Here is a 24630-nt window from a genome sequence, read left to right on the forward strand (position 1 = left end):
TACAGTGCTTAACAAATTTATTAGACCACCACCCAAAGTAAGGTTTATGCCACAGCTGCCCTAAATTAACAGCATTGGTAATTACCAAAATCCTTTTTTATGTTTCTGCAATGGTTAATACACCAATATGTAGAAGCTCTTTAACCCAAATATTTTTAATGCTCAAATAATTATTATTGTTATCCATGAATTTTCAAATTTACTGATTTAAAAAAAAAAGAAAAAAAAAGTAAAGCACATTAATATTTCTTGATTAATATGTCAAATTATAGTTATTTACTTGCATTCCTGAATAGAAAAATGAGTTTTAGTGGTTGAATGTTATGCTTGATTAATTTCTGACTTCACAGAGAAGCCCAGTGAGCCGGCTCAAATTTGGGTCTAAAAAGGTGAATTCAGTTTGAAATTCCTCATTCCTGTTCAAAATGGTAAAACATGGAGAGCTCACTGCAAATGAATGAGTCTGCATAAAAGCACTTCATGATACTGGATGGTCTCTGAGACGAATATGACAGGTGGTCTGATAAATTTGTTAAGCACTGTATATATACACACAAATTTTGTATTGTCTGCTGCTGCCACAGGATAGGTGTCAGACAAGACAGTGTGCCCAAATAGGGGCCCAAAAATGTACAATAACTGAAGGGTACTCACTGGAGCTTTAAATGTGTGTTTATTTGTTTTTCCTGCATTTTTTACAATTTTATTTTTTAATGCATTTTGCTTTTATTGGGAAAATACAGCTGAAGAGAGACAGGGGAAGGGGGATGAGGGAAGACATGCACCAAACAGCGCAGAGACCAGGGACCCTCCAACCAGTTCACTGAGGACTATAGCCTCTGAATATGGGTGCCTACCTACTGTGCTAAACCAACACCTGCTTTAAGAGCATTTTGAAGTAATTATTTGACTATTAGGCAGTCATAGTACTTTAAAAAGTGTTTATTTGGTCTTGCACTTAACAAATAAGAATATATACATTTAGCACAATGTAACTATTAGCACAGCTGGGTCCTGGCATTTTAAAACCCTAGAAAGTAGGGATGCATAGATGCTAAAACCAGTATAAGGTATCTGTGCCAATACAAAGTCTAAGTACTCTTACTCATACTCATAAAACATAGCAGATACTGTACTGGGTATGAGAGAATGTAGTCAATGTTAGAGCCAGTTGTTTGTTGATCTTTTAGCATGAATGACGATGGAAAAAGTAGAGTAGAATGAAAACTATGCACTGATAAATTATCAGGAAGAGGGATGAAGAACACCTGATGAAAACAGAGAACAGTTGAGGTATGATTAAGTACTCATACTTGTTCTCGGTATTGATGAGTATCCAAATGTAAGTATCAGTTCTCATGCTTGGTCTGGAAAATATGGTACTGGTGCATTCCTACTGAAAAGAATGGGAGACACATGTACATGTATAAATTCAAGAAGTGGTCTCCACATTTTGAAGAAATCAGCTGTTTCAGCATGTTTGAGGTGATTTGCGAGTTCTGGTGGAATACGTTTCATTATTAAATATCTTGTAACAGACAGTGAAGGAGCTCTGCACATTAAAAAAGTGTCTATGATGCACATTAGTGGTGTGTTTATTAGTGACCAAGTAGGAAGTGTGGTAAGAAGTGAGACCGAATCAAGTTAAGTTCACATCCAAGTATTTTCAAACAGGACAGTTTCCCAATACCTCTGTAACTGGGGGAAAGACCAGAGACAATAAGTAAGGTTACTGTGGTTCATTTACATTAAAGGAACAAAGAGAAGTGCATGGGATTAAACGTGGAGAGAGGATCAGGTGATAAATCAACCCTGTGAAGTAGTCTGAGTTGTATTTCTTTGGTTTGGTTACCTTTTTTCCCAGATTGTTTAAAATATCTCCCTTGACATTTTTCTCAATTTCCACAGAAAGTTCTTTGTCCTAGGTCTACCTTCATTTCTAAGAGCCAACATAATGATAAACCTTTAAAATGTTGTACAAGATTAAAAATATTCTATATTTCTGCTCTTTTGCATTTCTAGAATACATTGTACATTATGCTTCACTAAATTCATCAGACAGGTTAAGTGACTATTTTAGTTTAGATTTTCTTTTGATCAAAATAATTTAAAAACAGCATAAGATGATCTTGATCATAACAGAACATAATAAAAGATGAAGGCAGTAGGACATTTAGAGGAAACTTGAACAAAAATTTTAAAAACACAAATTAACCACTTTCTCTTTCCTCCCTCAAATATTCAAAATAATTACCTTTTGACTCTTTGAAGGTCCCAGCCTTGATGTTCTCAATCCCGTCATTATTAGATTACCACATTATATGTATGTTCTTAGTGATTCCCTTGTAGCTGATGCACTAGTTTACCTGTACTAATAATCTAATACGATTGACATTTCTTGCCAGTAGAGTGCTTATTTTTGATATTCCAGAGTAATGATATTGATAATGTGTTATGCAGTCTTATTTGTGTTGTTGATGATTTTTGTGAGTCCTGTGCAATGTGGATAATGTGCATCATATATTGTTTTACATTGGTATGCGCTCCCATATTACAGGTGGCTTGTTTGTTTCTATCATTTAGGATTTTTGGACAAGTAAAGTGTTGAATCATATCACATTTCATCGTATAGTCCTTTTACTGAAGTAGGATTTTAATAAGAGGACTGCAATATGTATTTTACATTGTTGTACTGGAGAATAAAATTTTGTTATGCCAACAAATCTGTCATGACATATGTGGCTAATGATACTACACAGTGGGCTTTTACATTCTCTAGGTGTGCCATTTTAAACACAAGTTTAAAGTATATTTGGAATCTCTGTTTTTGAAATGAACAAAGTTACTGAATGTTGAGCTTTTAAAAAAACACTGTAGTCATTTCCTCTCTTCTTCTTCTCAGCTCTGTATGAGTCAGAGACCAGTCAGGAGGTGAAAGACAAAGGGATTAACTCTGTAAGTACCTGGTCAAATATATATAATTATATTTGAAAGTTTATACTCCTACTGACCCCAATCTGTTTGTCTGCTCTGCTGTCCCTCCACAGTGGCTGCTTCAGTTCCTTGTGTTGTGAAGACGCTGATCTAAGAGGGACTCCATGTAAAAAAAACAGCTTATCCCCAGTCTGTTGGTGCTTCTGAAACATATGCAATGCACACATATAAACTTTTATCTTTTATATATTTAAAATTGTTCTGTAATACATGACTTAATCTTTTCTGATTTATTTCCAAGTATGTCTAGCTATAAGCTCCATATAGACCTAAACAACTCAAGGCCTTACATTATTGGCCTGTACAACAAAGGATCACGTACTTATAGGCAATTTTTACTTCATCTATCATTAACTTGAGTATTCCTAAATGGGACAGTATACATGAATAAAACAAACATGTAAAATGACAAAGCTTTTCAAAAAGCTATCTTTTCTGTTGTTTCTGGCTAAGTTGTAAAAAAACAAACAAAAAAAAGCCTTCTGAAATAAATCAAAGAAAGAAAGATAAAAACACACTATGCAGTTGCCACATTTAACAGAAATAGTATAAATTGATCTCTAAAAAGTGACGTAGAGATTGAACATTTTCTAAAGGGCTTTTTTTGTCAGTTTCCCCCTGACGTGACTGGCTGACTTTCTCTCTGAGTTCCAAGGTGCTGATTGCCTGTTCAAACACATGACGTGCCTTCTGTTCTAGGACAAGTTGTTGGTGACTTGACAAACTGAATCACAGGCAACACCTTTAACTGCCTGATTCAAGCAGCAACAGCTCAATGAAACTGTCCCTCTAAATCCTAAAACAGTCTCAATGAGTGGCACATCTTTAGTCTGAACAGGGTTTTTCATGCCATGTGTTTCAAGATTATAAAATCTCCATTATTTTAACAACTAGTAATATCTAAAGGTATAGAAGCTTCCTAAGTTTGTCATGTTTTCAACCAAAAGAAAGAGAGCACTTCTAAATTGCGCAAATACATTGGCAACACTTGGAGATTTCCAAATATTGCTGAAGTTTTTGTGAAATTTAGACAGTGTACAGGAGTTTGCCTGCAATATTTGCTTATTAAAAACAAAGGATTTCCAAGTATCGGAAGTGTAAGACTTCTCTTTTAATTGTGGTGATATCAAACAAGTATCAATATCATTGGTTTATTGCTAATAATAAAATGTGTCTAAATACAATTTGAAAGTAAAATGATTGTACCCATTCAGATTAAACATTTCTCAAAGATTATGTCCAAGGCCATCAACCAGGGGGGATAAAGGGGAGAGCTTTCTGGGGCCCAGCCAAGGAGAAGGGGCCATTTAAGTCAGCAGAATCATGGTCCATTGTAAAGTAAAGCTATGATAATTATAATTTATTTTGAGTCTTAATAACAACCACTCTTATTAAAGCAACAAAAGGGGAAAATAAAATATATTTATTAATGCTGTAGTATAATATATACTTTATCAAAATGTAAACCAGTTTTTCATAAAATAGAAATACCCTTTTATTAGTAATGTTAAAAATGTGGATGGGCACACTGATGGGCACTAAATGGTTAGGGATGACATGTGATGCCAGTCTTCATAGCTTAGCTATGATGGCACAGCCATTAGAATGCAAGAAAATGAAGTCAAAGAAACTAAGCAAAAAGCAGCAAAATGGTTTAAAGTGGCAAAACAGTAGCCAACAAGAGAAAAAAAAACCAAAATGGGCAAAAAGCCACAAAAATGGGTTAAAGTGGCAAAAAGTGGCAGACATGAATAAAAGCAGCAATAATGGGCCCGAAGTGGCAAATAATGAGTGAAAAGCAGTAAAAATTGGCTAAAATTGACAGAAAATGGGTTAAAAATTGTGAAATGGGTTTTAAAAAAGCAGTAACAGGACAGAAGCATCAGTGCTACTGATTCCACAGACATACACTGCTACCATCAATAAATCACAACTGGGGAGGGCCCATTCTCTGGGTTTTACAAGAGCCTGGTCAACTCTGTGAGCAGGTCTGATAATATCATTATCAATAAATGTATTACTGTTAGAGCTTCTTACTTTAACATTTTTTATAGAGCAGTAGGCCTGACATCCTTTGTTATTATAAATCAACATTAGTTCAAACTATACGGATATAAACAGTAGTACAGCCTTTTCAGCAGCTTAATGCTAGGCAATTAATTGAGTTTCAGATTCAGTCATGATGCTCTCCAGTCAAAATCATGAAAACAAGGTATTCGCTATCAAACGATTACTGTGCCTTATGCTGTGTTTTGCTCATTTTGTCTATAGGTTGTCATGTGGTAAATATTTCAGTGTTTGCTGATATATTTGGGCTGTTAAAGCAGAAGTTTTTCTTTGTTCTTATTATGTATCATTAATTGATATTTTTACATATAGATTTTCTACTTTATTACCATATTTTCAATGTGTTTACAGCAGGAGTCATCAACTACATTTGTACATGGTTCAGCTTATGTCTATGCAGACACTGTGAGGACCGGTGCATTAAATTAACTAAATAAATTAAACATTTTTTGTCTAAATAATTGTTTTTTCTTTATAATTTACCATATTTTTAGCCCTTAGCAGTCAACACAATCCCTTTTCACATAGTTAAATCCCTGTACTGCTATGTATGTTAAAGCACTTTGTAAACATCTGTTTTTAAAGGTGCTATATAAATAAAGTTATTAAGTTTTTGAGCTATTTAAGCCACATATTTCTCGGGCTGCCATTTAGTTTGATGTGAATATGCTGTGTCTTCATTGGTAAAAAACACATCAAGAAAAAACATTTATTTTGTTTTAATTCTCAGAAGGTGAATAATAAACTTTAAACCCCCTGAACTGTTAAATTTACACAGAAATCTTTACTGCTTAAATCAAGAATGGACGTATGAGTAAGTTCGTCATGCACCTTATTTGCTGATGATGGTTTATAATTAATAATAATGGTTGGATTTTTTGTAAAACATTTAAATCAAAAATTACACCAATTTAATAAAAATGTTTCAATCTCACTTATTTCTGGAGTTACTTAAATATCTGTAGGGTCATAAAAGGAAAGAAAGAAAAGATACCCTAAATACTTTCATTGTTTTTCCGCAGCATTTTTCTGAAAGAGATTCTGGGGGCCGGACGTGAAGCTGTGGGGGGCCTGGTGTGGCCCTCGAGCCTCCAATTGATGATCAGTGGTTTAGAGTGTTTAAGTTTGATGAATACAGGTGATGCAGATGTTGTAAAATCAATGAGTATTTGTGTTATATTAACATCAATCAAAAAAATAGTGATTATAATTTTTGCCATAATTAAGCAACCCTGATATATCTATTCTGAAAATATACTGATAAATCTTTAAAACTTGATATATTTGTGTTTTAAGTGTTTCCCTTTGTCTTTTCAAAGCCCTTATGTAAGAAAACTATATCAGAACCCAAATAAAATCCACATTTGATACTTTTATCTTTGGTTTCTCTTAGAAATTGTGCAATACTGGAAGTAAAAAGTGAATGAAATGGCACACATAACTGTTATTATACAACTGTGAAAAAAAATCTCTGCACCCCCAACACTTTAGTCATCTATGCACACATGAGCATACCCTGGGTAATATTTGCACACACACAGTCAGAGTGAGTGCTGCCTGCCCCACTGAGGGTGTGAGGGTGATGTCTCAGCAGCGCTACACGCACCATCTCTATTCTTATCGCACTGACGCCACGTACAGCGTCAACACACACTCGCCCCCTCCTCCACTACGTTCCCTCTCTCTCTCCCTCCATCCAGCCTCACTCTTTCTCCCCCTCCCTCCATCCTTTTCTCTCTAGTAACTGTCTGAGTCTTACAATCTGCATCCTCCTCCTCCTCCTCCTGCTGCTGTTACACGCTGGCTGCTCCTTCTCACACTCACACAAAGACACACACACACAGGTATCCTTGCATGCACTCACACATCAGCAAGCCGGCAAATGTCCTTCTCTGCACAAGCCGCTATTAATAGCACCTTTGGTCACACACACCATTTCCTGTTTAGTTAGGTGAGCACACACAGGTTGTCCTCGGCAACCGTCCATCTGCATTGTGATGGAGAGAAAAGACAGAGAGAGCGAGAAAGGAGTGAGGCTGATCATTCATCTCAGTATCTTGCCTCTCCATCCACTCTTCTGAATATTTTCTCTCACTGTTAAATATTTTGGTCCGTCCAATCTCTGCACTCCTTCTGCCTTGTGAGTCAGCTCTGAAGGAGGTCAGACAATGTGACATCTGTAGCTTAGCATATCAAGTATTTACAGGCCTTCATAGTGGTCATTCAGCCTCTCTCTTATCACTGATTCAGAAAGACTTTAGAGAAAAGGACATGTTCGCAGCCCTGTAATTTAATAATCAGCAGAGGCAGAAAGAGTGCAAGGCCAAATAAAATAAACTTACTTTCACTTTGGTTAAAATTTACTTCACTAGAAGTTAAATTACTGTTATGATCTTCTCAAGTAAAAGTAAAAAGTCATTCATTTAAAGTTTAGCATCTTCTTATGATACCTGCTCATGTTGGAGAAACAGGACAGTGAATAGAGTGGAAAACAGGGATGAGAGAGAGTGGAAAGGGATGTGGTGAAAGAGCCACAAGCCAGACTTGAACCCAGGCGCCCACATACAGTGTTTATTTTGAGATTTTACATATATTAACTTAAATCAAGATAAAACACACACACAAAAAAAATTATACCACATTTTTTGTAGAAAAAAACATGGGAAGACCTATTTTCTCAAGGTTTCATTGATGTAACCATTAAAATCTATGCTGATTTTTGACAGTAATGTATCAGTCTTTTTTTTCAGGCTGAGCTTGTGGGGGCTCAGCTTTTTTAGATACAAGAGGGGAACTCCAAGGAAAAATGGTTTGGAACTTTTTGTCTTAGACCAGGGGTTTTCAAAGTGTAGGAAAGTGAGCCTCCCTTGAGAGAAAATAATTTATTCGGTGGATCCCCGCCACCATAAAAAAAATATGATTTTAACAACTTTATTTTCAAAACATTTATGTCTCATCTTAAATCATTTTTATTTTAACATTTTTATATTTTGTTCAGCATATTTTTAAACATCCATCTCTCCAAGGCAATCAGTTATTTGGTTTCAGTGATGAACTTATTGCAATACGACCTGATTTTTATGCTCTATCCTCTTATTTAGTAATCTTGAAAACAGATGGATATGCCCGTTTCCTTATTTTTCTCTGGCGAATCCATCTTGCAAAGCTCCCATCTGAACTGTTTGGGCCCGGTTAGAAAGTGACAGGACCAATCAGCAACGAGAGGCAGTACTTTCAGGCAAGGCAGAGTCATGATGTAAACAAGGAGCAGCAAGAGCTAGTGCAATTATGGCAGAAGAGCTTAGCGTGGATGTTGCTGAAGCGTAAGTTTTATCAGAACTTGACGACATTTCTTCAATAAAAGAAGAAAAAATAACAGCAGTGAGTTGTTTTCTTTTCAAAAACGACACGTTTTGTTGCTCTGATTGGCCTGTAGAGATGTGATAGAACGTTCATCCAATCACACTCCAGGTTTTTTTCAAATACTCTGCCCTTTCCCAAACGTTTCCTATTGAAGCTTTTCCAGATGGATGTGTGAAACACCGTACCTGGTAATCACGTTTGCTCATTTCTGGTGCAAAGAATCTGCACTCGCACAGGCTGATTCCCAGTTACCTTCAGTGACCAAAATTCCTTTTACTTCTTCTCAAGAAGTTCCCCTGGTTTGGTCACTAGACTTAGTGCTTTGTCTCAATATGACCCCAGGGTTTACACAGCCTAATCCTGTCTATAATGTGCACATCTTTGCTAATTAAACACTGTGGCCATTGAGCATCATCAGGATCAGCGCAGGAAAATTCTAACTTTGATAGTCAATTCTACATTAACCATAATTCTGTAAAATTTTCCCATGCACAGCAGGAGTTAGCAAAGCAAATCACCTTTTTGTGGTTTATGGTTCCACGCCACCCCTGAAGACATGTGGCACCCCCCAGGGGAGGCCCACCTCACATTTTGAAAACCACTGTCTTAGACTAAAGAAATTTAAAATTAAACAAAAAGCAGAAAGACACAAAAACTAGTCCACTGATGTAAAAAGTTTACAGTTCACCTGTTAAGTAGCCTACCTGTGATATGTAGAACTAACCACCATTCAGCCCTTGGGATTTTCACAGTATAAAGATTGATAGAATACTTAACAAGGGCTTAACGTGTTTTAAAACACTTAATACAACCTTACTAAGTAACTGAAAAGAAACATACTAGATTTCTACATTTAGAGAAAACTTAAAAAACAGATTCACATGCAGGTTGCCTTAATTTTTGCAATGCATTCTTGGTTGTGATGTCACAAAGATGCATTGTTCTTTGTTTAGAATTTAATCCTTAAAGCCTTTTACATTTTGACACGAGTGCAATTTTATGAAGAGGACTACAGGGGAAGAAGACTGAGGTGAAGATAGCTGGAGTGATGCAACAAGATAATTGCAACCATTTGACGTCATCAACCAGAACATATTGCACAAATATGGCAGCCTACATTAATTTTTTGTAATGCTCTCAAAATGTAGAGATCTAGTGTGTTTCTTTGTAAAACAAATATATAAAACACAACAGTTTTAATCAAATAAGGTTCTACTTGTCTTTATGTGCAGGGTTCCCTTAAAAATGGAGCAATATTTTGGTAGTGGTATATGCAGGGTAGTTATTTCTAGATAGGATAATTATTCATGAATAATTCATTTTATGAAAATATTACTCATCTTTTTCTTAATCTGGCAGCTTAATTTTTGTGTGCTATATTCTCCCATCTTAAAAATAATTAAATGCACAAAAATCCACATATTTTAGCATTTCTAAGCAGAGCTAGATGAAAGCACATGTACTGTTTTACCTGTAAGGCTTTGCTGCCCTTTGCCTGGGCCACCAGGCAAGCAGCAGGATTATCCACTGGAAGCCATCCTTTACAGATGCTTAATTCTTTTAGTCTAAGATCACCTCAAAGTGGTGATACAGCTCAGGGGCGTAACCTATTCCTCTCCAAGATCCATTCCTGTGTTTTTCCTTTTAAGCCAAAGACAGAAACTCCCTTACTCCGCCTCCTCAGTAAGGTTCTCCAGTGCCTTCCTCTGTTTGAGTCCAGTGATTTCAAGTGTTCTTAGAAGTTGTTGAGTAGATTTTCCTATAAACCCTCCGCAGCCAGTAGGTGGATGCCTTTCACTCTGCTTCTGTACAAGCCACAGACAGCTCAGTGTACTTCTCCTTGTTCCTGTCATAAGCTGCCTCCATGCCTTCCTGTTGGTCAGCTCAGCCCTGATCACTGTATTAAAATAAGTAGAAGCACCATTAAAAGCATGGATACATTTTTTTCTCATGCATTTAGCATTACAATAAATATAATAAATAAGCATATATCAGGACATGAAACATTCAAATATTTATTCATGCAGTTGCTTTTATGAAGAATGTTAATATGCAAATCCTTAACTGCTTACACTAGAATGATCTCAGCCATATTACAGTGTTATAAACAATTTGATTAATAGGAAGTAACTACTTAAATTACTGATAGCTGTATTTTAAATAGAGTATTATGTCAAAGCCACTGAGTTTTAATACTATGTAGTTTTATGGGTGTGAGGTAGACCGGTTTAAAGGGTGTCATGACTGTTTATGGTCTTTAAAATAGTGGCATAACAACATGCTCTTCCACAGAGGAGCTCCCTCACGTCAGGAGTCTGATCGAGAGGATCTCACTGTAAACTGTCTCCTCCCTCACAAAGACTATTTATTTTATCTTTTCTGTCTCTGTTGATTCGTTTCTCTCCACAGCGGCTGCTCTCATCCTTCCACCTGCTCTTCATCCCCCCCCCTCTCGTCCCCCCATCTGTCCTGTGGGATGAGATGATGCTCTGACAGGCCTGGCGTCTGTTCTTGGAGGTGCCGGTATTTTCGTGCCACAGCGGCGGGGGCAGGGACGGGAATAGTGGCGGAGTTGTAGTATGTAGTGTGGGAGGGCCGGGATGCTTTGAGAACTGTGAGATTTTTTTTGAGCCGGTGTATAGACAGTAAGGGAGACCAGGGAGGATTGCGTAAGTTGGCTCCCTGGCTGCAAATTTAGCCTGGGCTCGCTCACGCAGAAATTTGATGAGCAGTGCAATCTCAGTCGTCAGAGCTGGGGTATTTAAAGATGTGAGTGTGTGACGGCCTGAGACGTGGGGTGCATTTATCGTGCGTGTTTATTTACAAGTCATGAAGGTTGATAAATTGAGATGCAAAAAGCAGCACTTTCATCCACACTTCCTTCTGTTCCTCCTACGGTTGTTGCTGCTCATTTCCTAAATGCCAGGGTGTTATACAGTGATAACCAGGTGTTTTACAGACGATGACTGATGTAACATCTTACTGACACAATTTTTCAACCGTGAGTCCAACATTTTAAGATAATTTAACATAAAAGAACCTGGCATTGGGATCAATTCTTTCTTATTTTAATGATCCATAATTTCTTTTTTCAGGGGGTATGCACATCATCAATGTCTCCTTATGAGGCCAAGTATATGTTGAGTTAGACAATAAAGCTTTAAACATGCAAAGGATGTAAGAGGGGAAGAAAAGCTTCTGTTGCACTTACATAAAAGAGTGAAACTCTTATTGTAACTTTAGTACATCAGTCTTGCTTATCAGTCAAGATCTCAGTGAGTGTTTAGTATTGATTGATGAACTTTGAACGTGCGTCACATTCATTCAGCTTGATCAAATATTCATTTGTAGAACTGATGAATGTGTCAGAAGCACAACTTGAAATGTGTACTCCAAATTAAGTGTGATGTCTTGGTATAACTCCATATCAGAAGTGTGTATCATCTTTAAAGACTGTGCATGTCAGAGTGATGATCTTACAGGATTTGAAGACTTTCTACAGAATTTTCTAACAGTAAACTTTCAAGATATGGCATTTAACATACACTGTTTGCACAAACCCAAACCAAACAGGTGATTTTATGGCTTTTTATGTTTCAGTTTGTTGGTGCTTTTAGAACACAGCCTAGGTTTTCATATGGCTACATGGGTGTATGGCAGGGGTGTTAAACTGGGAGCTATGGGCCACTTCCTGCAATCTCCCCCAACCCTGCACCACCTTTATTTCTATTGTTGTTATTTTCTAGGTTTTTACAGACCCATTTGTAGGTAAACCCTGGCCAGACAATGATGTAGCATACTGATGTTTTCTGACGCCTCTTAATTATGTTCAGCCTTAGCATGGTATTTGAACATAGTTCCTTTCTGTATGACTCGTCAGTGACACTGTAAGAGCTAAAAAGCAAATAAAATACAGCTCTTTTAATAAAACACAAAAAATATACAAAAATTAAACAAAAAACCTTCAGCTACATTAATATTCACAACCATAACCACAAAATGCTAACATGAGTGCAACCCTTAGCATGCACGTGATGGCAAATCATGAGAAACTCGCTAAACAGAAACTTTTTAGAGAGGAGTCAATTTCAAAAGCACCTCTGACATAACAGTAGTTTTGCAAACAGCACTCCAGCCAGGAGCTTAAATGAATGAAACAGGAGAAAACGTGAGAAAACACCTTGCGTGCCTCGTTTCTCTGTATCCATCAATTTGCCGTCTATTATGTGCGTACTATGGACTAAACTGAAAGTACTTCAAAATAAAAGCATGAAATTGTAAAGTCTGCGACAATATAAATAAACGTTACAGAAAGTGATCTTACAATAAATGACCCTCATAAGAGTCACTTACACCATCTACACTGTCTCTATATATTTTTGAAATAAAAAAAAATTATTCAAACATGATATGCCTGGATACTTCTGGGTGTAGATGTTCCGAGACTCCAAATCAAAAAGGAAATTCTAGTATTTTTGTGGAGCTCTGAGTTGCTCTTTTCAAGTGACATTACTGGGTGAGGCACAGAGAAAAGCATCATCAGTGCCAAGGAGATGAGATTAAGAAAGTGAGCCATGTAGCTACATAGAGGGTTGTGGTTAGGTCAGGTATGGAGCATATGCCGGTTTGGCACTTTGCCACATCAACCTTGGTCCTTTACTGCTCTAGCCTCCTGATGGCCATCAATCAGACCTGCACCAGGGACACAGCCCATATCTCCAGGTGTCCTCCTAGCTGCCCCTTCCATGATGCAAACAGTTGACCCTGGAGTCTGGACCTGTTTACCAGATCCTGGGCACCTAGTATGCGCTGAGCTGGATCAGGCCTGGGTAAGCACAGCTGCCATTCTCATATCAGGCAGCTGACCTTTCCCAACGCCGCTCTCCTGAGCACATCAGCACTAGACACACAGTCTTGGAAGACATGGCCACAAAAATATGCAGAAGAGAAGTTGTCACAAAGGATGTCTCTGGCCGTCAGTCAACATACAGGCCTCGCAAGTTTATAGTAAGACCAGAAGGACCAAGGACCTAAAGACTCTGACTTTCTTCCACATACTTAGATTGTAGGAACGCCACACTGTCTTGCTCAGAAAACCCATAGCACCATGTGCGACTCAGGTCTGAAGTTAATCACAGCTAACCTTACACTTAAGAAGATGGATTTGTTTGACATATCCATCTGGGAAACCTTCAATACAAAGCATTTGGGAAAGGGCAGAGCCTTTGAAAAAAACTCGAAGTGTGATTGGATGAACATTCTGTCTGTTGGGCCAATCAGAGCAACAAAAAACGTGACGTAGCCGCTACCGTGGTGCACGTGCACAGCTACCAAGGAAAAACGCGAACCATGGCAATTATAGACATGTCAGTACTCGACTTTTGTCGTTTTTGAAAAGAAAACAACTCACTGCTGTTCTTTGTTCTTCTTTTGATGAAGAAATGTCATCAAGTCCTGATAAAACTGGTGCTTTAGCAGCATCCGCTCATCTCTTCCACCATAATTGCACCGGCCTCTTAACCTGCTGCTTGCTTATGTCACAACTCTGCCGCGCCTGAAAGTACTGCCCCTCATCATTGATTGGTCCTGTCACTTTCTAACAGGGCCCAAACGGTTCAGATGGGAGTTTTGCAAGATGGATTCGCCAGTGAGAAACAAGGAAATGGGCGTAGCCATCTGCTATGCAAGGTTGGATCACAGCCTTACAGTCAACAAATCGATGGATTACACTGCCAAGGTAGGTGAATTGCTCTACAACTTCCACCCTTGCACCATTCACAGACACAGATTCAATAGCAGTATCAAAGGCATCCCCCAGTGCCTGGATCTTAGTATTTGCCTGGGAGACATGCATTCCCAAAGCTTCAGCCTCCCCACTCAGCAAGTTAAGAGCTCCCACAAGGACATCTACAGTCTCCACAAGGATCACATCACAGCATCATCAGCAAAGTCCAGATTTGGGCACTGCCAAATGACACTCCACAGTAACGGTCCCATTATCCAGTCAATACTGCTACTGAAGAGAGCTCCAAAATCCTCCAGAGGGCACCCTGACTCACTGAGTCAAACACCTTCCAGAAGTCAACACAGGCTGCAAGCATTCCTCTGTTGAACTCCTGAAAGCACTTAGTGAAGACCCAAAGTGCCAGGATGCAGACTACCAAAGACCTCTTAGTGTGAAGTCTGACTGTTCAGGCTGCTGGTGTTGGACCACAGTTGGTCACAGATCCTTTTCAGCAAAATCAGTGCAAAAACCTTGCCCGACACTAAGAGAAGTGAAATACCCCTGTAGCTGTTACTTGTGCACACTGCCCTTTCCCTTCCAGACTGGCACATCGACCCTCTCTTCCACTCAGGAGGGACGATGGCTGTTCTCCACACGGACCATGAGAGAGGGTTAAAGTTTTGATAAAATCACAAAGCCAAAACTACAAAGTCAAAAAGGATGTTGATGCTACAGATAAAGATACTTACTTTTTGAATGAGCTAATTGCTGGGTGCCTAAGTACAGATGATGAAATCTAAGTAAGTAAATGCAAGTATTACTCAGATTATTTACACCTGATACTGCAGTGTCTTATTATTAGATGACTATCACTGAGACATATTTGTAAAAGTTTTGCAGGAGTTCATTCAGAGTCATGTCTGAGGATCCAGAAAGTTGGCTGTATATTTCCAGAGGTGAAGAAAGCAGTAAGCACAGAAAAAAACCATATCAAAGTAGTGTATTACATTTTTTACTTGGATAAAATAGTGCCTAAAGAATTAAAAGTGCCAAGAACGGCCCGTGCTAGAGTAATGTATACAATGTCAGTGAGTTATAATCATTGATTTTCAAAATGTCAAATTTCCAAGTGCTTCCATGCTACATGCCAAACACACATTTATTCAAAACAAAAAACAAGGATGCCGTTTAAGGTGTAAAGTAATAAAAAAATATGTATTTTAAGCTTGGCAGGACATAAGACTGTTATTAATTACTAGGCTGAATTTCTCTATGGAGAAGAAAAGGGTAAGTATGTAAAATTATGTTTTAAAGTCATGAAAAATTAAGCAGTAATGTCTGCTCTGGGGTGCTGTGGGTGTCTCTGTTGCCCCATGGGAAAGCCACTGCACTTCCAACAGCCAAAAACTTCAAAATAATTCTAGCACCTAGGGAGGGTGTAATTTAGAAATGAAGGGATAACTAGCTGAAACTTCAGACTGCAAAGTCAGAACTTGTAGTAATGAAAACAAGTGCAATAACCAAAGATATTGAAACACTGTGCTTTTAGTTGGAGCAATAGAGTGGGTGGGGGGTGGGAGGGGTTGGGGGGGCATCAAGGAATCAACTTGTCTGTTGAAAGTCATTTAACAGCGCCTCAAAAAAACTGAATCCATTAAGTCAATGGTATTTCAATTGGTGGGTCGGGACCCAGAAAGGGATTGTGGAGCAGCTTTCAGTGGGTGTGTGCCTTGGTGTAAAATTGTGGCAAAAAGTCTAAGATGTGCTGAAGTATTAAGTCGTCATACATCCATTTTTATTTCACTCCATTTTGCTGTGATCAATCGTATATTTTGGCTGTTTCTTGAGTTTTCAGCTTATTCAATATATATTTTGGGATGGGATGAGAAAGCTGATTTTTTTTCAAGGTCATGTATTTACTTTTCAGGATCTCTATAACAACCAAAATTTACTAGCTATCACAGGGAATCGGGTAAAAAAAATGTATGCATGCATGTCCCTTAAGGGCTTCACACTTTCTAAATGTTTGTTTTATTCTGTCTTCTTGTTCAGTCGTACCTTTTGTTCCACCTCTGGTCTGTACAGTAACATTTTTTATTAAATAAATTTGAGTGGTTGAATTTTTTTCAGCAATTTGGGCAAGATTGATGGTGGGTCCTGAGGCTAGACCAGTTGAGAACAACTGCTTAAAGTGATGAAAATCTTTATATTGGCCTTGCATAATTCAGTCGACCATAGTTTTAGCTCTCTGACATATTTTCAGTAACTTTTTTGAACATATGTGGTGGATTTCGTTATCTCAATAGTATGCATCCAGTAATCACTGTCTATGCGATAAAGAGCCAGATTTCAGGACTATCAAACCCACATCTGAGCGTACATTGACTAACATTGACAGCTTTTTGATTGCACCAAATTTAAACTTATTAACAAAAATACATACTATAATTTTTCAGTTTATAGTATTTGGATGGACAGATGGATGGATGGATTAGACGGTTGGATGGATGAACAGACAGATGGATAGATGGATGAATGGGTGGATGGATGGATTGGACTGTTGGATGGATGGATGGATGGATGGGTGGATCGTTGGAAAGATGAACGGTTGGATGGATGGACGGACGGATGGACGGATAGATGGATGGATGGTTGGATGGATGGATTGGACCATTGGATGAATGGACGGATGGACGGATTAACAAAAACACATACTATAATTTTTCAGTTTATAGTATTTGGATGGACAGATGGATGGATGGGTGGATGGATGGACGGATGGATGATTGGACGGCTGGATGGATGATAGATGGACGGATAGATGGATTGACGGTAGGATGGATGGATGGACAGATGGATAGATGGATGGATGGATGGATGGACGGACGGATGGACAGATAGATGGATGGATGGGTGGATGGATGGATGGATTGGACGGTTGGATGGTTGGATGAATGCATGTATGTATGGATGGATGGATGGATGGACGGTAGGATGGGTGGATGGAAGGATGGGGTGTATCAATAAAATGAGCTCACAGGAGGAGGCAGCTGAGAGCAGAGGGATAATAAGAAGAGCACAGGACAAAAGGAAAGGGTAAGAAGCATAGAGTAAGGAATAGGGGGAGCAGTGCGTGGGCACTCAAGGCCAGTAAGGTGAGGGGGATGATGAGGACACATGCTGGTTTGTGTCTCCCTGACGTATTCACTAAACACACAGTCTACCCCCATACCCCCCCCCCTCTTTATCAGTCCCTCTTCCTCACCCACTCACTCCCTTTATTCCTACCTCTTACTGGTCCCTGAAAAAATAGGGCAGTCCTTATGTAAGGGAGACAGAAGAAGTGGGGGAGAAGAGGAGGAGGGGGGTGTGTGCTGAGGAAGAAAGGTTGAAACAAAGCCTTCTGGATAGAAACAACAGAGAGAGAATGAGTAGGGGGAATAATGAAGTTGGCATCCGCTCTCCTCTGCCAGGTGGAAGAAATTTAAATCTACTTAAATAAATACTGCTCTGAATTCACTGCATTGTGCAAAGTTCCTGTGGTCCAGGTGATGTCAGGTCTAATAATTTATACACCAAACGCTGAATGTAGGAGAACAGTAATATTTTTGTTCTATTTGGGGTTTCGTGTATTGCATTGCTGGAGGTTGAACAGAGCGCAGTTTTTTGGGGGTTTTTTTCCCTTGCGCTGTGGAAAACATGAAAACAATTGTATATGAGATTGCCAGCTCTGAAAGCAATGGGAAATAGTCCCTCAAGCGATGTACTTCAATACATTTTTAGGAAGAACTTACTTGATGAGCTCCTGCTACCTCTTTTTCACATGATTTAATTGAAAACTATACGGATCACAGCTTTGAAATATATTGTACATAGATGAAACTGCACACAGAATATCTTGAAGAATAGCTATAAAATGCCACCTTATTGTCAATTATACATCACTAACTGTAAGATCATTTATTAAATGTACAAGAGTAAAAATGTAAAAATACATGGGGTATTTTACTTTATGAACAAGCTGCTATGATCAAGACTTCTACAAAATGCTTAATTTTTAGTTAAGGGGGCTGAATACTTTTGCACACCACACTTTACAGATTTTCATTTGTAAAACATTTTAAAAGCCATGTATAATTTTATTTTCACTTTACAATTATGTGTCACTTTGTGTTTCCCTATCATCCAAAATCCCACTAAAACACATTTACGTTTGTGGTTGTAATGTGTAGAAATGTGGAAAAATTCAAGGGATATGAAGACGTTTGCAAGCCACAGTATAAGAAGTTCACAGATTGTGGTTCAGCAGCAGCACCATAAAATAAAGTAAAACTGCTATTATGCCTTTGTGCTTACATAGTGCATCCACAAAAGCATATTTAGTGTGTTCGTTTGAATTGAGTTCAGTCAAAACCACTTCCTCACAAAGCATACATGATTTGCAGCCATAAATATTTCTTCATTAGCAGTTATTAACTAGCACTCATGCTGTTATTTATGTTTGGCAGGGTGGCTGTTCTGAGATCCTCCTGCCCTTCCATGAGCCTAAGCATTAAGCAGGAAAAGTATACGCTCCTGTGTAGGGGTTCACCGATTGCAATTTTCTGGCTGATCACCGATCACCGATCTTTAAAAAGCCTGACCTGCCGATTCCGATTTTGGCTGATACCGATTTTTTTTTATAACTGACAGCATACACCTTCAATGTTCCAATCTTATTCTATTGAAAAACATTGAACAACACCCGTGAAACACTACAAACTTGTTGTTTTAACTGCACAAGATAGTTCTCTCAAATATAAATGAAAAGTTTAGAGCATTGCTATCCAAACTACTAAATTATATCAGTTCCTTTAGTCTTTCATTTTTCACATTTTAGTAGGTAGAGGTAGATATGAAACCGATCTTAACCACCGATCTTATCTAAGTATCGGCCGATCACCGATCCCCCAAAATAAAGGAAATCGGCAACGATTCCGATTTTGGCCAATCGATCGGTGCACCCCTACTCCTGTTCCTCCTCGGCTGATAAGGAAAGGATAAGGCAGGAGAGAAGCAGCAAAATCCCAGAGCAGAGCAGGCATCAATGACATCAGACTGACACTGATTAAGTCAGAAGGAGGAAGAAGCAGGAGCTGGGGTGGAGGTGGGTTGTAGAAAGGGCAGCAGAGCGTAGCCAGGCAAGAGCAGTTCAAATAAGGCAGCATGAGAGGGATTAGTCAATAGAGTGCTTAGAGCGAATCAGCTGGCTGAGGGCTTGTGTGAGATCACCTGATCTCAATTATGGCAGCGCTTGACTCCTTGGACTGTCTGAACTAAGGCTCAATTTTTGGTGTTCAGAATGTATAAATATTTTCGATTGCAAATTTATGGTTCACTGTCTTTTATGTTTCATTTCCAGCAGCTTGTAAAGAAGTTAAAGTTGCGGTAGGATTTTTATTTTAGAAATAAGTTTTGCTGTCTTTACTACAAAGAAAAGACTTGTTTCTGGTACTTTTCTGCCTCCCACTGATTATGGTTATGTCTCAAGTCTTAAGGCCCTAATCCAACATTGGACTCTGTATGATTGAGTTTGGTGGCCTTTATTGATCATTGACCAAGGGGCTATATCATTGGCATATCCTTATTCATAAGACTATATTTCACCTACTTATTTCATACTTGTGTGATCTTATTTATGTGAAAAGTGCTGGGAGCTAGAGCCTCCACTTTGTGACTCAGTCACCAAATTTACTTCTGCTATCTGTGTCCTAAGGCCATCTTGAAATGGGTAAAAGGAATTTTAGGTGCTCTGCTCCTGCAGTCAACAATCTGCTGCAGGAAAGTTTGTCTTTTGTAGTGGTCTCTTTAAATACTTTTTAAACATAGATCAAATGCATAACAGGAAGATGCATCAGATTTTAGATGTTTTCACAGATGACTTTAAGCTCTGTGACCCTGGATTTAGTTGTTCTATGTTTGTAATTAGTATGTTTTGGACAGGACACCCATATCAATGAGATTCTTAATCTCAATGACATGTTTCTGATTAAATACATTTAAACGAATGAAGCTAAGAGGCATGAACTGAGCTGCACATGCACATACACTTAACCTTGTACAGACAGTGCAGTTTCTGCATTGCCAGCCCTGAGTTTACACAGTATCTGCTTGTTCTCTCCATAAAACATTTGTTACTTCCTCCAATGGTGGATCAGGAGTGAAACAATTCTGCTCTACCACTCCACCACTACGAATTATTCATGCCAGGTGAGGCTTTAAGGTTCCTCATTACACTGGCAATCCGTAGGCACCAATGCTTACTGCAGTAGGGTATCTGTAAAGTTTTAATGGGGATGGTTTTGGAGGATTTTAAGTCAAAGTCTTTTCATTATGCAGGTCTACTACAATGATTATTTCAGTTTGAGTGGATCAAAAAAACCTGTGGACAAGGTAGAAAGTTTTATCTTTTAGTTGTGTAACACTGTTGGTAGTGGTAACAGAAATTACAAATAAATGTGTAGAAATAGTAAATTTGGTTGCTGATTATCTTGTTTTTTTATTGTAGGTCATAGAGGCGTCAGCGTTAATTTCAGCTGTTTTATAACCAGCAAAAAACTCCTCAGAGGAGCTTTAAATACTTTCTCAACCACTGCATCTGTGTTTGATTAACCCTGCAGGAACTGTGAGCTTTTCTACTTGTGGAGGCACAGAACAGATGAAGAACATGAACTGGAGTTTCCCTATGCTACATCAAACTAAAGCTGAAAAACAGCCCTTTATACTTCGATAATTTCAAATTCCCACTTTGAAATAGAGAAAAACTGTCCTAATAACATTTCTGTAAATCCCAATCTTCTTTTACTTCCCTGTCTATTTCCCCTGTATTTTGGCTGAGGTCTAAAAAACTAAACGGGAATTAGAAAGAGAAGGCCTCTGAGAAGGTACAGTAAGGAGTTGAGCCTTCCATTTAATGCAGTTCTACAAACACCTTTTCAAGATATTTGTCTAAACTTAGACTGCTGGCATCAACATCTGAAGAGTGCAATTTAATGATTTGAGATTCAAACAATTTTATTTCACTGGAAAGTCACTTGTATCGCTGTATGACTCTGACTAAGGCCCATAATATAATTAGGTCAGTTGTAGTTTTTTAAATTCAATTCAGATTCTGTAGTAGGGAATTGATAATCTCTTCCTTGGTCCATGCAAACCCATTTGACTACTTTCATGAAAACAGGCCAGGCCAATCCTGCTGAAAAAGACAGGTCATGACTAACTTAACAATGGCTTAATTAGGGCCTGAGCACCGACCTTGGTGCAAGGGCCCTCTTGAAACTGTATTCGTTATAATTCTATTTTGCTGCTCTAGTCATAGGCTCCTGGTATGGGCTTTGCTGTTATAGTCATTGCTAACATAGAAGCTTTGACTCTACGGTTGGACTCTACTTTCTGAGCATGCAACTTTATATAGTTGTTATTTTAAATATATAACTCCTATAGCCTATATTAGTCTCAAGTTTTACATTTAAGTTTTTCGTTAGGGTCGAATAGACCAGTGGTTCCCAAACTTTTCAGCCATAACAGTATCAGAGATCGGGGACCCCCACCTTCCCTGGAGGTGGTTAAAGCTCACAAAGTTGCACAAAGCATTATGTACAATTCTACATTTTAGGTACTTTTTACATATTTTACTTACATTTAAGCTCACATCTCACTAGATAACCATGTTTTTATTTAAAATTGATCTCATTTTAACAATAGTTGTACAATAGTGGATAGAATTTACCACTTTAAATCATATTAAGTTTTACTTTGCTTTTTGGAAAACATCCCATGACCCCCCTTCTTTGCCTTGCAACCCCCCTGAGATTCCCAAACCCTACTTTTGGAGCCACTGAACTAGACAAAAAACACTTCTTAACAACTAATTTCTTTCTTTTCTAAATCAATTTCCTTTTTTCAAGCAAACTCATAAAACCAAATGGACATTAACTGAACCAATTAGCAAAATTATATTGTGACTCCAATAGCTTTGCTGAACAGTTTTGGAGATGCACTCAGTACATTTACATGCAGTTAGAAGAAGTAGAAATATTGTGTCAATCCATCTAAAACTCAACTTTTAAATTTATTTAAACATCATAGCCTGACTGAAATCATCCATTTAAGTCTTTGTATCAGAATTTTTTACCAGGGAGCACTGAAGGAATCCTGACTTTGAGATGAGCACTAAGAAACCAGCTCTACAGCCAGACTGGAGCCACTCCTAACATCCTGTGGCCACCAAAGAAAAATATTTATAAATAACTTAATTCCTGGTGGACTTAGTACACTGTGGAGTCCTTTTGGGACTCACTGTGTGAAGCTTACTTCCTGCCATGCTTACCCCTGCAACCCTCTGTGTACGATGACACAGCAAAAAACCAAAAGTGCCGACATTAAGCCACTTGAGGTCTTCCTAGTTGATGATTCACACTTTTGACTTTTAGGAGGGCAGCCCTGAGAAACAACTATGCTCCTCCTGCTTTGATGACTCAACATAGCTGCTGTTTAAAAGGATCTGCAGGTAATTCTATGTATAAAGGCCTCAAGTTACAAAACTCTCAAGCCAGTTCTTCAATGCTGTTTAACAACAGTGTTTAACTAAATATACTGAGCTCCTATCCCCCTCTGATCTCATCCTCTCTCTCTCTCACCCTCTTGCTCTCTTCCCTCCCTCTCTCTGGCTCTCTGCCTCTCTGACTGGCAGCAAGCCGGTTGAAAGTAGGCTAGGATTGACGCGCTGCTTGAGTCTGAGTCACAGAGAGCTGTGGAATACTGAAGCCCACTGATTGCATTTAACTTTAGGCATCTAACTCCCATGCAGTGCATGATACAATAGAGCCATCCGCTCCGCTTTTTGCACCTCAATGCTGACGTTTATGGCTGCACTTAGGCAAAAAAAGGAACACCACAATAGTTCTGACGCTGAACAATGGGAAAGATGGTTATTTAGAGCCACTGCCTGATTAAGTAATGATCTCACTCGCTGAATATTACAGCACAGACACTCAAAACTGATGATCCTACTTATGGTTTCACACCAGCCAGGTTTAAGTCCATGCCAAAAACACTGAATACATCATGCTATTTTTAACCCATCTCTCACACAAAGCTGTAAGACATTTATTTTATTTGTTCCTCATCACGAAGTAACGTCAGGAGCCTTTTAATAGTAGGTCAGGCATGCCATGGTCAACCATAGCCTCACTCACCTGCTAGAAACGAGTCTAAGAGGCCTAATACCAATACTAAATGAGATGACGTGAGTACATTTTTGGCTTAAACTAGCCAACAATCAGGGATATGACGCATGCACAAATGAATGTTTTACCTTCACAAAAAAACACTAAATTATCGTGCTGTGTGTTCCTGTAAACACATAAGCTCATTTTTTTAACTGGAGAGCTACAAGGATTACACTATATAAACATAAGTGCATTAACATAAACAGGGCAAAAGTCAGCCGCAGCAGTGAGAGAGCTGTGTGCTGAAGCAAGAAAAACTGGAAAGTCTCAAGTGTAAATAATGTAACTGGCTCTTCCAACAAAGGAGTTATGGGAATTTTCCTTTTCAGGCGACATGAATTTTGTCTCGAGTGTCCACTGAAAGGTTTCCTTGTTGTCTGTGGGAGCATGAAATGCCAGTGGAATTTGCTTCGCCACATTAAATCCTTGTTTATCTGAAGCAGAAGCTACGTCTGAAATCTAATCAAGAAGTTTCACATACAAGGCACCTCCTTAGATGGAAGTGACTTCAAACCCCCAACAAACTAGATACTGCATTTCTCTGATAAACTTCAGAGCTCTACTCTACAACTGTTTCCAGTTGTCATTGGTTTTAACATTACTTTTTGGATGCTGACTTTTGGGCGCTTGCATGATTACAAATGCTTCTAGGTTTCTCTTGTTATCAGTGAGATTAGGGTATCTAGACTTACCTTTAGGGGAAACTGAGGATATAATGTATAGGATGATAATGTGGTCATGTGCCATATCTTCAACAAATCTCTTATTATGAAGATATTATGGGAGGTATTGCTTGCTTTTGTGTACTGTCCCGCGGTTAAGGACTCGTACTCTGCCTGAAAAATACAAAGAACACTACAGGGGAATTAGAAGAAGGTGGACGCTCGTACCAAGGAGTTTTATTTGGCTCTAACAAAAAACAAGACAGACGGTTTCCCAGCTCTGCTCCTGCTCTGTGGCACAACTACAAAACAACAGAGTCAGCTGAGAAACTGCACTCTGCCCAAAATGAAATGTTTGCATTTATTGCTTTTAAGCTGAAAGAAGACTAAGGGCAGCAGAGGTAATTATTTTTCTTTTAGTGCTTTCACTCAAACACAGTCCAAGGGATTATGGAAGATGAATACACATGGTGGTTAAAAATAACATATCATATGATCATATGATAAAAATCAATTCAACACAACGACTAACATCAAAAACTACAAGTTA

General features: G+C 38.5%; 1 protein-coding gene and 1 long non-coding RNA gene across 2 annotated transcripts in view; one reads left to right on the plus strand and one right to left on the minus strand.

Annotated features, from left to right (window-relative positions):
* Positions 1-3181, plus strand: part of capn12 (calpain 12) — a 21897-nt gene extending 18716 nt beyond the window's left edge. The window contains exons 21-22 of the mRNA XM_041797679.1: positions 2903-2955; positions 3048-3181. Of these exons, the coding sequence (XP_041653613.1) occupies positions 2903-2955; positions 3048-3074 (80 nt within the window). The 3' untranslated portion in view covers positions 3075-3181. The remainder of the gene's footprint in view (positions 1-2902; positions 2956-3047) is intronic.
* Positions 763-13587, minus strand: LOC121516431. The gene is made up of 3 exons (XR_005992477.1): positions 9896-13587; positions 3012-3137; positions 763-2904 (listed from the first exon to the last, which is right to left on the minus strand). It is a non-coding gene; the product is annotated as an uncharacterized LOC121516431 (long non-coding RNA).
* Between the last annotated feature and the right edge of the window lie 11043 nt (positions 13588-24630).

Source organism: Cheilinus undulatus, linkage group 2 (assembly GCF_018320785.1).
Source record: "Cheilinus undulatus linkage group 2, ASM1832078v1, whole genome shotgun sequence".
Taxonomy (NCBI): Eukaryota; Metazoa; Chordata; class Actinopteri; order Labriformes; family Labridae; genus Cheilinus; species Cheilinus undulatus.